At 35.6% G+C, this 13,495-nt stretch overlaps 1 protein-coding gene across 1 annotated transcript in view; it reads left to right on the forward strand.

Moving 5' to 3' along the window:
* adgrv1 (adhesion G protein-coupled receptor V1) overlaps positions 1–13,495 on the forward strand; it is a 669,968-nt gene that overhangs the window by 233,015 nt on the left and 423,458 nt on the right. The window contains exons 31-34 of the mRNA XM_039759338.1: positions 345–589; positions 672–853; positions 2,700–3,511; positions 4,661–4,870. Of these exons, the coding sequence (XP_039615272.1) occupies positions 345–589; positions 672–853; positions 2,700–3,511; positions 4,661–4,870 (1,449 nt within the window). The remainder of the gene's footprint in view (positions 1–344; positions 590–671; positions 854–2,699; positions 3,512–4,660; positions 4,871–13,495) is intronic.

The following is a 13,495-nucleotide window of genomic DNA, read 5'->3' on the forward strand; positions in this document are numbered from 1 at the left end:
TGTTAGTGACCTCACACTGAAAATATTCTAGAAGCATCTTTATTTAACCGAATCTTACTGAATTTAACTGAAAAAATACCCTGAGGTACTTTTTACAATAAACTTTTGATTTTATGCAAACATTGTGTAACAGGAGCTGATTTTTTTAAGCAGTAAATTCTAATTCACTATAGCACCAATTAAGATTAAAATCTAGGTATGCATGAAAAGTAAATTAAAATAACGCTTAAATTAATGAAATACTTTGTAATAGACTGTTAAGTCTGCTGCCATTTTCAACAATTCAACAATGAAACTGTAAAGGTTTTTGTCCTTCTATTTTCACATAGGTTACTTTATTTCAGTTTTTCAGGTAGTGTCACAAACAATAGAAGAGCCCGATGTGAGTCCCACCACAGTAAACCTTACAATAGTGCGGAACTCTGGAACCCTGGGAAATGTGACTGTCCAGTGGGCAGCCCTGATCAATGGTCAGTTTGCCTTCAATGATATTCATCCAGTAACTGGTCGGGTTTCATTTGCTCCTGGGGAAACTATTAAGACTCTAACTGTTCAGATATTGCCTGATGATGTTCCTGAAATTGAAGAGGTGTGTATAAAAGTATTTTTATTTTTGATACTTGTTAGCTGTTGAGACTGAAATAAAAAACACAGTTTATTTTACTCTCTAGGTTATTCGTGTGGAGTTAACTTCTGCATCAAATGGTGGAAGCATTGGACAGCTGAGATCAGTGAATCTTATTGTACCTCCAAATGACAATCCATATGGGACAGTAACATTCAGACAATTAGTATACCGTGTAAGGGAGCCTTTAGAAGGAACTTTTTCAGCAAATATCACTGTCAGAAGAAGGTATAAAAATAATTATGTTAAATGAAAGTGCAATAAATCATATTGTTAAATGTTGTTTGACATTCAGATTTAACTTATATTGTTCCAGTGTGGTGCTGAGGTGTCACCCACTGTACTCTGTTCCCAATCCAGGTGGTTCATCTTGTGGTGGGTGCAGCTCATGCTCCCAAGCTCGCTCTCTAATGTAAAGTGTTACTCATGCAGTTAATATGTCCTTGATTTTGTGAGGAACTTGTAATTATATACAGCTGTCAAATTTCTCATTGGAGCTCTCCAAATTCTTTCCATAATCTAAAAACATAAAGTCATATTTAGTTAAATTGAATTTAATGTACAGTATGTTAATGAGTGCACTGTATGTTCCATTCAGACGTGTGTGCTCTTCAAGGTTAGGTCTCGGTTTGCACCTGTTAAAATATATCTCCCCATAACCGTCAAGCAGAATAAAGCAGTAGCCAGTGTCACACATGCAAGCTAACATGGAATTTATTTATGTATTACCAGATCAAAATTATATGTGAATAAAACCTCAAGTCAATTTTCTGAAAATCTGAACTCAATTTTCAGGTCCTAAACTAGTATGATCCCTCAGAATCCAACACTCTAGTGTATGTGTGTAAATTGTCAGGTCAAACACAGTCTTGTTTATTATACACTAACATTAATTATTTTTAACTAACAATAAGAGAAATACTATGAATATATCTGTGCCAATCTTAAGAGTTTTGCTGATAAAAATATACTTTAAGGAATAGTAAAAAATGTGGTAATATACGTTATAGGCCAATTACTAAATACATACAGTACATGTGCATGGTCTATTGCACAAAGGGTTCTAGTTATAAATAAACAAAAAAAGATGATGTTGGTTCCTCAATTTTTCTCATTTTCATGGATCCACTCCCCTTTAATTTTTTTAGACAATCATATGTGATAGCTAATAACCCAAGAAATTACAGTCCTTAGAATTCTTAACAAGTGGATCTCACTAAGTTCCTTGGTGATATTTGTGAAAGTGAACCTAAGATCATAAGAAAATTGACAAACAAGAGGATGCCATTTACCTCCCCAAGCTTGTTGAATTAACTGAAAGGTGAGGTGTCCTAATATGTGATCCAGCTAACAGCTATCTCATGACTCAATAGTTTGTAAGTGTCCAATAACCCTTTGTTTGAAGAAGTGCTTTCTAGTTTCTATTTTGATTGTGATCTTTCTTTGCATCACTAATGTAAATTTTAAAGTGTAGATTTCTGTCTTTCTCACTCTCAAAGTGCTTCCTAGTTACTATTTTGTCCCTGAGATCATTGAATATGTGATTTTTTTTTATTTAATGGAAAGAAATCTACCAGATCAGCTCCATGTCTTTGAGAAATGTAATGATCTGAATTAGGTCTCGCCAGGTAATCATATTCAAGATTTGAAAGGTTCAATTCTAGGTGTCAGAGTAGGACATGCCCTTTCAGTCTAGGCTTACAAGATATTTTGTTGCTGCTCCTTGCTTGGACTTTATTGTGAAATATAAACTGAGGGATTTTCAATACAGCTAATCTTGTGAACTGTGATAAACACAATGCCAACTTGTATGGCTTAGTTATAACAGACTCAATTAAAACCAATGTTAAGCAGCTATAAGACTTGACATCTGTAAAATGGAAGCTGGTTTAGGTGGAAACATTTTTAATTTCAATTTCATTGGGCTCAGTTATAACAATAGTTTGCAGTAATTCCATATGCATGTAGTGTATGGTTTTGCCTTCCATTAACCTGATTCTCTTCTAACTGAGACAATTATGATTATTTTTATCTGAATTTTTCTAATAGTCTTTACTTTATTGTTGAATTTCAGTGGAGGATTCTTTGGGCAGCTGCAGATACTCTATAGTACATCTGAAGTGGATGTGGTAGGAATGGCTTTACTGGAAGGGCAAAACATTTTGTCTTACTATGATCTTCCAGTTAAGGCTGTACCAGCAGTACCTGTTCGCTTGCAGGTCAATGTTACTTTGCAAAAAAATGATTTTTTAGCATGTGCAGCCTTCTGTTTGAGAGAACGAGCTTGCCAGGCCTTTTCCTTCTTCAACAACTCTGGAGTTCCCAGATGTGACTGGTCAGCGTCTCTTGCAAATGGAATGACCAACACTACAGACTTCCTGACTTACAGAAAAAACCTGACTATGGTATCAGCCCTTTTCAGTTCACAAGCTATTGCTGGAAGCGATTTTGAATCTAAAACAGGAAGCGTGGCAATGATGTTGGATGGGCAGGAAACAGCTAATCTTACTGTATCCATACTGAGTGATGCACTGCCTGAAGTGGATGAAATGTTCACAATCCAACTCCTAGCAGTCAATTTACTCAACATAAGCTCTTCTCCTAAAAACAAGCCTTCAATAGGCCAACCTGATAGAGCCAATATTACTATAGCAATGAATGGGGATGCATTTGGAGTCTTCTTAATCTACAGCACCAGCCCTAATGCTACAGAGAGAGGCCTGTACTTGGAAGTTCAAGAGCAGCCTCAGACCACAGTGTACCTGGTGATTGAGAGAAGAGGTGGCAGCTTGGGACAAGTGACCATAGAGTGGAGTGTGGTGGGTGGATCTGCCACACCCAACATTGATTTTACTGGAACAGGAGAAGTACTTACCTTTGCAGATGGTAGGTGTATAAAGGTCTAGAATTTTGGTGAGGAGCACTGTTGAACTTTCATAACTTTTTAACATGATAGTCTATGCATTACATGCCAACTCTATTCAACATTTTAATGAGATTATATTTTCCAGACCTGCTTTGTCCAATTTATGGTGGACAAAGCCAACCATGAGGTACAAGGCAGGGAACAGTCCATCACAGTACCCTTTAATTGATATTTTGGTATTGTTTAAAAGAACTGGAAAACATGATATGTGAATTCAGCATAAGTCATCCTGTGTTTCTCATTCTGTTATGTACAAAATTACATTAGAGACTTCAATCACATTTTATAAGGTATATAAAATAAAATATCTTGTTTTGTTAATTATTAGTATGGCTTAGTTTTTCTTCTAAGCCCCAATGAGAGACTACTTCTCCTGCTACATCTGTTTAGTTTTGTTTTGATGTGAAATTCTGCTTGCTAGCTGACAAAGAACATAATTATTCATTAGTTCATACCATTAGCTACGACTTTCCAAAGGCATATAGGTAAAGTCATTTAGTCTATTGTATGTGCCTTTATTGGAAAAACAATAATGTTAGCTTCACAAGCATCCTCATGGCATGCTGCAAGCTTTAGAAATTTCTAATGGGAAAACATTTCGAGATCAACCTGGTTTCTGAACAAATTTACTCTAGTAGTTACAAGCCTTCATTTTGCTTAACATGGTAGAGAAGAATGTACCCAGCCCTCAATCCATTTACTATACGTTTGGTATGCTTAATTCAGGAGCATCCTAGTATGATTATATTAATTTGTGTCACAAGAGTGAAAAACAAAAATGTAGATGGTATAATTTACATTTAGCTTTCTGTTTAGAGAGTGTCCAATACAATATCTAGGAAAGATTTTTCTTATGCCAGTTCAAAATACGTTACATTAGTAAAACATTACTGATGCGTTCTTTCTGGATGAATGCAATATCTCTCAACAGTTATTTGAAATTGCATTTTATTAGATCTGAACACTTTAACAATAATGTTTTTTTATATACAGTATTCTCTCTTTTGGTAAGTAAGATGGTAACATAGATAAAAATATCTACAGTATATAGAAAAAGAAGGTGTTATGTCAATAGACTTTTAATTTTATTTTGAGCATTTTGTCTACAGGTGACCTTAAGAAAACCATTCAGCTGACAATTTTAGATGATATACATCCTGAAGAAAATGAAACAATTGTAGTCAGCTTGACACAGACAGAAGGAGGTAGCAGAATCCTTCCCAGTTCGGACACTGTCACCATTGTTATTCTAGCCAATGACAATGTGGCTGGAGTCATTGGCTTCCAGACAACCTCTAGATCTGTCATCATGCGAGAAGGTGGGTCCCATTTCCTGATGACCACACTGTGGCTGTTCTTCTTTGATCTCCATTCAAACATAATTTCCTCACTCTTTGCTCAACCAGCCTGATTAATTTTTGATTCTACTTTCATCAGCAGTTCCTAGTGGAACCTAAACACAGAATTTGCCAAACTGAGTATTTTTTTAAGTAAAACTCTTTTAAATCAGTGCCTCAAAGTGCTTCTAAGAAATCTGAAGAGTTATTACTATCTTTTACGAATGTATTCACAGTATTTTCACGTTTAGTATGGTGGACAAAGTTGTGTAATTTGATATACAACCATTATCTCCATAACTTTATGATTGTTCACATTTTTCTTTCTTTAAACTACCTGTAAATAAGTGAATTTTCAAGCTGCTGATGAGATTTTATTCAAGAAATCCAAGTAATAATTATAGTACAACTTTGGATATAAATCTTGAAAAACAGCATTTATATACATTATATATACTGGAACCAGAATATGTGTTTATGCCATATATACACACATACTGCATATCCATATATATGTATATAAATACCCTATATACATACGGGTTGTACCAAAAGTAATGAGCATATTAATTTTATAACATAATTAGGATATGAATAAGAAATTACAACATATTCATCAAATCTTTATACCTTTCTTTGGTTATATACAAAATCCATATCCCAATCAATGCATTTCTGTTTCTTTGCGATAAACATATTTTTTTAAAAAGTTATGAATGTTTTACTGCTTGGATAACCCCATTTTTCTGACTGTCACATCTAATTTTCTTTTATGACTGTTTTCTTTGTTGCTTTCAGTAGAGCTGGCCCATAGCCAACAACTTTAATTTGTGATGTACATGTTTTCATCATTACTCTACCTTAGTGTGATGGCCTAGGTGCCTGTGGCCTTGGCATAGCCTGTCTCCTGGGACATTGTTAATCATGACATGAGATTTACTAGAAATTGAGGACACAACCAACAAATCATGGGGCAGAAATGTGCTTAGTGTGCTTATTTCAAACAATCAAAACTTTGTGTGCAAAAAGTGCTTTGCATTTTAAAGTTCTTTTCAATAAACATTTCATAAAAACAGTACATTCACGGAAAGTAAAAAACAGAAAATTATTCTAATAAATTTGTTAAAATCAGGTATAAAACTCAAAGTCCGAATCATTATCTTGCCTCTTGACTCCAGTGCCTGACTCTCCCATTTCCTGACTCTCCCATTTCCTCTGCTCACCCCCCGGGTCTTCTCAGAAAATCAGAGATGATGACAAATCCAGTCTCCTCTCTGGCCTTGTCCCATCCACCTCAACTGATCACTTGAAGCCGGTCTCCATCGTTCTGCCACCTGCCTTAAGTCTGGAAGGACACCTGAGCACTTGGTCACTCCTGCTAATTCAATCACTCAATAGGAGTGATCCACCCTTGGACCCATTCCTCTCGCTCCTTCGTTGGGCCACCTGACCATCTCCCTTCCTGTCCTCCATACTGAGAGAATCACTCAATTCTACCCTTCCTTTCTTGTCTCTAGTTTTTCCTTCCTAGTTTTTTTTCTCTACTTAGACCAGTCCTTTTTATCCCTGTGAGTGTTGGTGTTTCCTTAATGACCCCACATAGTCTATACCTACAAAGTCTGAGCTACACTGTTTTTAAAAACTTTGCATTACCACAGCCCCTTGACACACTTCACCACACATAATGACTGAAGGTATCACCATATACTGTACATGTTGAACTTAAGAGTGAATGACAGAAAAGGGAATTTTCTCTTTCACAAAATAATTAACCAAATACTGTCAACATATAAATGAGGCAAATAACAATTTTTATTCACATGTGGGAGGATAAGTGGAAGTAATATATATAAAACTGCATATTTCAACACTGATAACTACTTCTTAGTACTGCACTTCTAATAAGCTCATTACATGGTATTTGACCCTGATGTATATATAGACTGCATATACATATGCATGTTAAATACATATGTATATTAGATTTATATTTGTATAGTAATTGTTTGGTTTATGACAATTTATTGAGGCTGTTTGAGGGTTCTCAACTTTAAGATTATAATGTAAGTCTGTTGACCAAAATAGATGCTAACTTGACTGAACTGGCATAAACCATTCTTTTGTATAAGGACAATGAAAGCATGTATAAAGTTGTACTAAATGGATTTTATGGGTGACTTTCATATATATCATACATTGGCTTTTAAAAATGATCATGGAATAAGATAAAGAAGAAAAATAAGGGAGTTTTTAGTTTTTGTGAGCAGTATTTCTTATAAAGTTAATATGAATGAGTTGACAATGTATTGCACTCATCTATTGAATCTTCTTCATCTACCATCAATGGAGACAAAATTGGCTTCTTATCCAAATTGGCAAAAATTTCAAATGTGTGAAAATCACTGTACAAATAGTTTTATGAACAAGTAAGAATTCAGTATCTTGGGTTTCAACCATATTCAGCAGGAGAACCGTATGAGAAAACATTTCAATTTGTTGCTCATATTTATCAAGCATCTCAAAGTAGAAAAGTGGTTGTAACTGACAAACTGATGAAAATTTGATCCTACTCTTAATAGAAAGAGTTAAAGCCTTTTATCAATTCTCCTAATTTGGTAGAGAACTCCTAGCTTCACTGAGAAGGAACTTGCAAGGAACTGCCAGAAGATATTGTTCAGGGAGAGATCAGCATGTAATTTTCAGGAAAGGTGATATACTTTGGAAACACTCTTAAAAAGATATCGATTTAATAGATACATAATAACATTAGTAACAAATCTTGTATGTCATGTGATAACTTGATCTATGCGCGTGCCCTGTGCATGCATATTAATTAGCCACGTGGCTGAGCCTGACTTTTGGGCATGATTTTGGCATTTCCGCTTTGTTTTGATGAAATATATGATTACACATCTCTGGCTGCATTCTTTCGTCTTTGATCTCAAGGAGGCAAAGTGGTGAACAGCTCAGGTCACCTTTTTGGCCACAATAATTGGACCGCTATAGTTGGCAGACATTTCTATGAACAATTGCACCATTATAATCCAGTCCAATCTACTTCAGTTAGTCCTTCCCCTTTCACTTTAATGCATTTTATCAAGTTTGGCGAATATTGCAAACTTTACTGTGATTTCGAGGAACTCACTGTGAAGCAAAGTTGGCAGTATTCTCTCATCACTAGATATCACAGTATCAACACACAGGTGGTCAAGGATACAAAATGAAGTGTAGTACCCAGCATATTACCCTATACGTAAGCAAGGGTAGATGTGTGATTGATGCGCTCTGCATTCCACAAACCTCTGGAACAATCGTGTTACACTTTACAAGACTAGGAAGGCTCAAGAAGGCAGGGTAAGTCTTTGGGGGCATTGTATAAATAGAGCCTCACACAAGATAAGGGACGTCACAGAGATTGGCACAACATGTGGCTCTAGAAGATGATAGGCAACAATAAAAGAATGAGTGTGACTTCGGAATAGCTGTAGCTAGTTTCAGTAACTGTTACTATACGAGGTGTTTCTCATAGCCATAACAGTGGGAAAGTGATTCTTCTAGAATTATGGCTGTGAATCGTTTAAGTTTAAATAAACATACCCATTTTTGTCCTTTACTCATTCAGTTTGTGTGCTCAGTCTTTCCATCTCATTGCTTGTTACAATATTTTTTCTGAGGTTGTTGTGAAGTGGCAACAATTGCACACAGTTTAGCACAATATCCAGTCATATTACTTTGTATATTTTCCTTCTTTTTCTTTCTTCTTCTCCATCTACATTTATTATATTACTATTGTTTTTGTTGTTGTGGTAGAGGCTTAGTGCTGGTATCAGAAAATTACAAAATGTCATTATTTCCAAGGAAACTACAAAACGCCTACATGAGTGCCATTTTGCAGATAGGGGTGCCATAAAATTGTGAAATGATTCATAAACATGAACTCTTATTGCTTGCTGGGAATTGGTGTATAAAGCATCATAACAAATTTTATGTCCTTCTGTGGGGTAGGACTAATTCTTATTACCTACATATCCTTTAATCCAGTTCCTAGGGGTAATTCTGAGACACTTAATAAATACGAACCCAGAATTTGTTTTTTGTTAAATCTGCATATCCTCTTTAATCTGTTGCATAGCACTTGTAATAGTGTAACTTAGTTTTTGCTGTCACCACTTTGGTTTCAGACAGATTATATCATCATAGGCCAGTAGTCTAAGTGGACATGCCACTGATCAACTGAATTCAACTACTTAAAACCATAAAGAACTGAATTTTTAATAGGTGTATACAAATTTTATACAAAAATTCCTAGCTTCTTTCTTTTCTTCTCTTTGCTTCAACAAACATTGTACCAAATTCTCCATCTTTATAAACATCACTTTTGGAAACAGACACATCAGTAATGCAGTCATCCATATTACTTGTGATTTCATGCTCCTTTATCAAGAACCTAAATTATTTTTTTGCAGAATTCAAATAAAGGCCTATGTCTGTTGTGAACCACTGGGGCACATACAGCCACCCTAACCCCGACACAGACAGGCAGGATACTAATTGCCACACAATACAGCTTTATTTAGAGGTGGAGAAGCGCTTTCTATGCTCCCTACCACAAGAGCACAATGTCCACAAGACAAAAGCACAGCCCTTTTCCTTCTTTCTTTCTTTCTTTCTTTCTTTCTTTTCTCCACCTCCACTACTTTTGCGGCAAGCTTTGTCCACCTCCTCCAGACTCTGATTCCTCAAATGGAGTGAGGCGGCTACTTTTATTCTGCTCCTGGGAGTGCTCCAGGTGGCACATTAGTATTACCTATAATCACTCCCGGGTGTGGTGGAAGTCCACTGTAGGGATATGAAGCTCCCCCTGGTGGCACCCACAAAACCCAACAGGGCTTTACCAAGCTCCAAATCCCAGCATGCCCTGCTGGAATCCGTGGTGCCACAGCTGCACAACATGGCTGACCTCTAGCATCCCAGGGCAGGTAATGTCTCACAGATGCTCTTTCCCCCAGTCCTTCCATCCAGCTAGCGTCTTGGCTGGGTAATGGCCGAGGCCGCCTGTCACACTGTATAAACGTGAATTAGTCTGCTTATAATTGTAGGTGATACATGGTTTATCTTTATTAGAAGTACGTTTTAAATGCAGCTAGTAAAGGTTAATGAAACACAGCTTACATATAGAAATAGGAAAGTTGCATCAGAATATTCAAGATTGGTTGATGCTGCAAGTATGTTTATAATGAGAATAGTAGTTTTATAAAATACAATCATTAAGCAGAATCGGTAAGCAGAATATTTTTAATCTTAATTTTTGGCATTTTATTGCAGATTTTGCAAAACATGAACATTGATTTGAAAGCCAATGTAATCCTGTATGTACTGGCAAAATTTACTGTATTAAAATAATTTGGTGTATTGTTTTATTGTTCTATCAGAAATTTAAAATGCAGTCTTGTCTTGTAAATATTTGTTTTTCTAAGTAATAGCAGATATCGTAATATTTGATTTTTTGCATTATATGTTTCTCTATGCTATATACATGGACTAGATAACTATGTTAGATAAATACACTAAATATTTATTTTATTCATAAAGACACATAAATATAATAATTAGTTTGTTATTCTCTGAAGAGCTATGGATAGTGAATTTGAAACTCATTGAGTATAAAACAAAGAAAATAAAATTTCTGTAAATGACCTTTGATAAAACTTTTGGCATCATTAATTACTTCACAGGTCATAGAGATATATTATTTATTAAGTATATATTTATATACAAATGATTGTGATAAAACACTGAAAAATGTTATTTATTTTAGAAAGCATAAAAGCTAAATATTAATTGAATACAATTTCATAAGATACTGACACAAAACTAAATATTTCCTTTAGGAAAATAAATGTACTTAAAATGGAAATCAATTATAATGTTCATTATAATCTGTGATAGTTTTGATGGGGAGTTGCCAATATTTTACATGTGTGTAAACTTCTATAACACAAATGTTATTTACCTAACTAATAATAATGTCTATCCCTCTGTTGCTAATGATTAGCAAAACATGAAAGTTAACGCACCTTTTACACTACAAAAAAAAAATCAATTAAACAGTGGGGATCCTTATGCTTTGTCTGTCACAATTTGCATCGCGTCACCTTCTGATAAAAAGTTAAAAGGTTAAGCCACAGTAACATGGAGAGAATACGCAGACTACATAAACTGCATGAGTCCATCTGTACAGTGCATGATTGGTAGCAGTGATAACTATTATGTGGCCAGTTGTTTGCAGGTCAGTGCAAAAAACATTTTTATCCATAAAGTACATACTTCATCTTTCTGCACAAGGATTCTGCACTTTTTTGAAACAAGGGCATCATATTACAAGCTTCTCTTTGATTTTTTTTTTAATTTAACACAATTCTCTTGAGCAGTGGTTGAAAATAAAGATACAAAATAATATCTTGTGAATGATCTATTTTTGATATTGACAAATGTTTTTAAAGACAAAGCTGGGGGTTATTATAAATTATTAAAGTAATAAGTTAAATTAGTGAGTTAAGCTTATTACATATTTTGCACAACATCTGATGAGGCTGTGCCCCACTAGCTTTTGAAGCTGAAACGGCACTGGTTATAAGTAAAAACTGTTCATTGGAAAACTGTTAGAATAATAATTTTAATTACAACAGGGTTACCACGCTGTTCCTGGAGTTTTAATTTCAATCCCAGCCTGATCACAAGTTTTTTTTGTGTTTGTCTGTTTTTTTCTCCATATACTCTAGTCTCTCCTCCATAATCTCAAAGATTATTAATATGTCAATTGGCAGCTCTAATAGCGTGATTCTGTATCTTTATCAGACTGCAGGCAGTACCCCAAAAATGATTTAAAGTCTTTCAAGTAGAATTTAATTATATTATGTACAGCATGTACTATGTGCTGATCAACTTGAACTAAAGGTCTGGACCCAGATGCAAACTTAATCCTGCCAAATGGGACTTTCAGTTTTGAACCAGGAATACAGTGTGAGTGAAAAGACTGGACAGGGTCAAAAGACAGAGAGACAGCTGGTAGGGAGAGGAGGAGTTTGTTAGGAAAGTGGGAAACCATTGCACAGCTAAGGGGGAAACCAATATTGTAAAAGCCAGTTAGGGAGCAGGCTTGGATTTGTTTATTTTATTTCTTTGTAACACTATATTTTTTACTGCGCTTTTTATATATCCCTTGGTCATTCTTCAGAATGTTGAAAGAGGGCAGTGAATGCATAAATATCTTGCATACACCCATTTCCTCACTCACTTCGAGATGTATAAAAACTAAACTTCTCGTAAAGCCACGCACATTTTCACGTCAGCCTCACACCGTGCTTACGCACTTTTATGCTCGTTTTTGAAAACGGGCAGCACCCAGCGTCAAAGCAGTGCTAGTGTTTCTGTGTGGTTTCCGTTTCTTTCTTAGATTCGCATCCATGATGCGGGCTTTATCAAATACACCAAAATGAATGCATATTGTTTATAAATTTAAGGAAACTGATTGTAGTCCATCTGTAACAATATAATGGTGCACAGAATGGCCAAACTATTCCTAAGGAAACTACTAACCACTAGAAACTGTTTTAAGGATATTTGAAGACATCGCAAATTGAAGAATTAGAAGAGAACGCGTATTTAGAGATGATAATGACTGGCTTCTAAGTCAATCTAAGGTTATCCTCTTCGAGGTGTGTGCTGTTTGAATACTAGGATGTATACTTGATATTATCTCTATGATGAAATGCATTAGTGATTTTTTAGTAATTTTGAAAGTATGTATATTACATTTTAATAAATACTGTACAGTGTTAACTTCATTTAAGTAATGTATACTGTTAATAATTAAACATGAAGAGGCATATTGGTGCAGCGGTAGCGGTGAGCTGGCACCCCGTCCAGGTATTGTTCCTGCCTCGATGCTTGCTGGGTTTTGAAGAATTGGCATTCTAAGCTTACAGCTGCTTTAACATTTATTACAGGCGCTTATTGTGAAGCAACTGGTTACGTGTAAAAAGAAAATGGAAGGACAGGAATTGGGGTTGGTATGTTTGACAGACGTAGTATTGCTGCAATAAATTACTCCATATAGAGTCATGCTTGTCCCAGCAAGCATCTTGCAGGAGGAAGGAATAATATCTAGACAGGGCAACAGCTCATCGCTACCGCTGCGCCACTCTGACCCCACATGTTTAATATATACCTTAATGCATTTCATCATGAAAATGATATCAAGTATACATCTTAGTATTCTAAACTGCTCAGAGACTGTATTCTGTGTGGCGATCACTGCCTGCATACTCCTGGTAGGCTTAAGAGAAAGCCCTTTTCATGGCGACTTTGGTATCTGACTACTTTTTGTTTATTTTGTGCACTGTGTGACTTTCTGAACTTGAACTTTTGAGTGCCTCCGGCACACTGTACCACTCCATCAATTTCCTTTTGTTGCTTATACCACTGTGCTTTTCCTTGCCTACACTTCAATGAGCAGGACCTCCATTTCACATTTGCTGAAATTCTTTTTTAAAACGTGCTTTTGCCTTTGACTGCACGGAAGGGGCTATTTATATTGATTTGCAT

Source organism: Polypterus senegalus, chromosome 7, assembly GCF_016835505.1.
Source record: "Polypterus senegalus isolate Bchr_013 chromosome 7, ASM1683550v1, whole genome shotgun sequence".
NCBI classification, from domain to species: Eukaryota; Metazoa; Chordata; class Cladistia; order Polypteriformes; family Polypteridae; genus Polypterus; species Polypterus senegalus.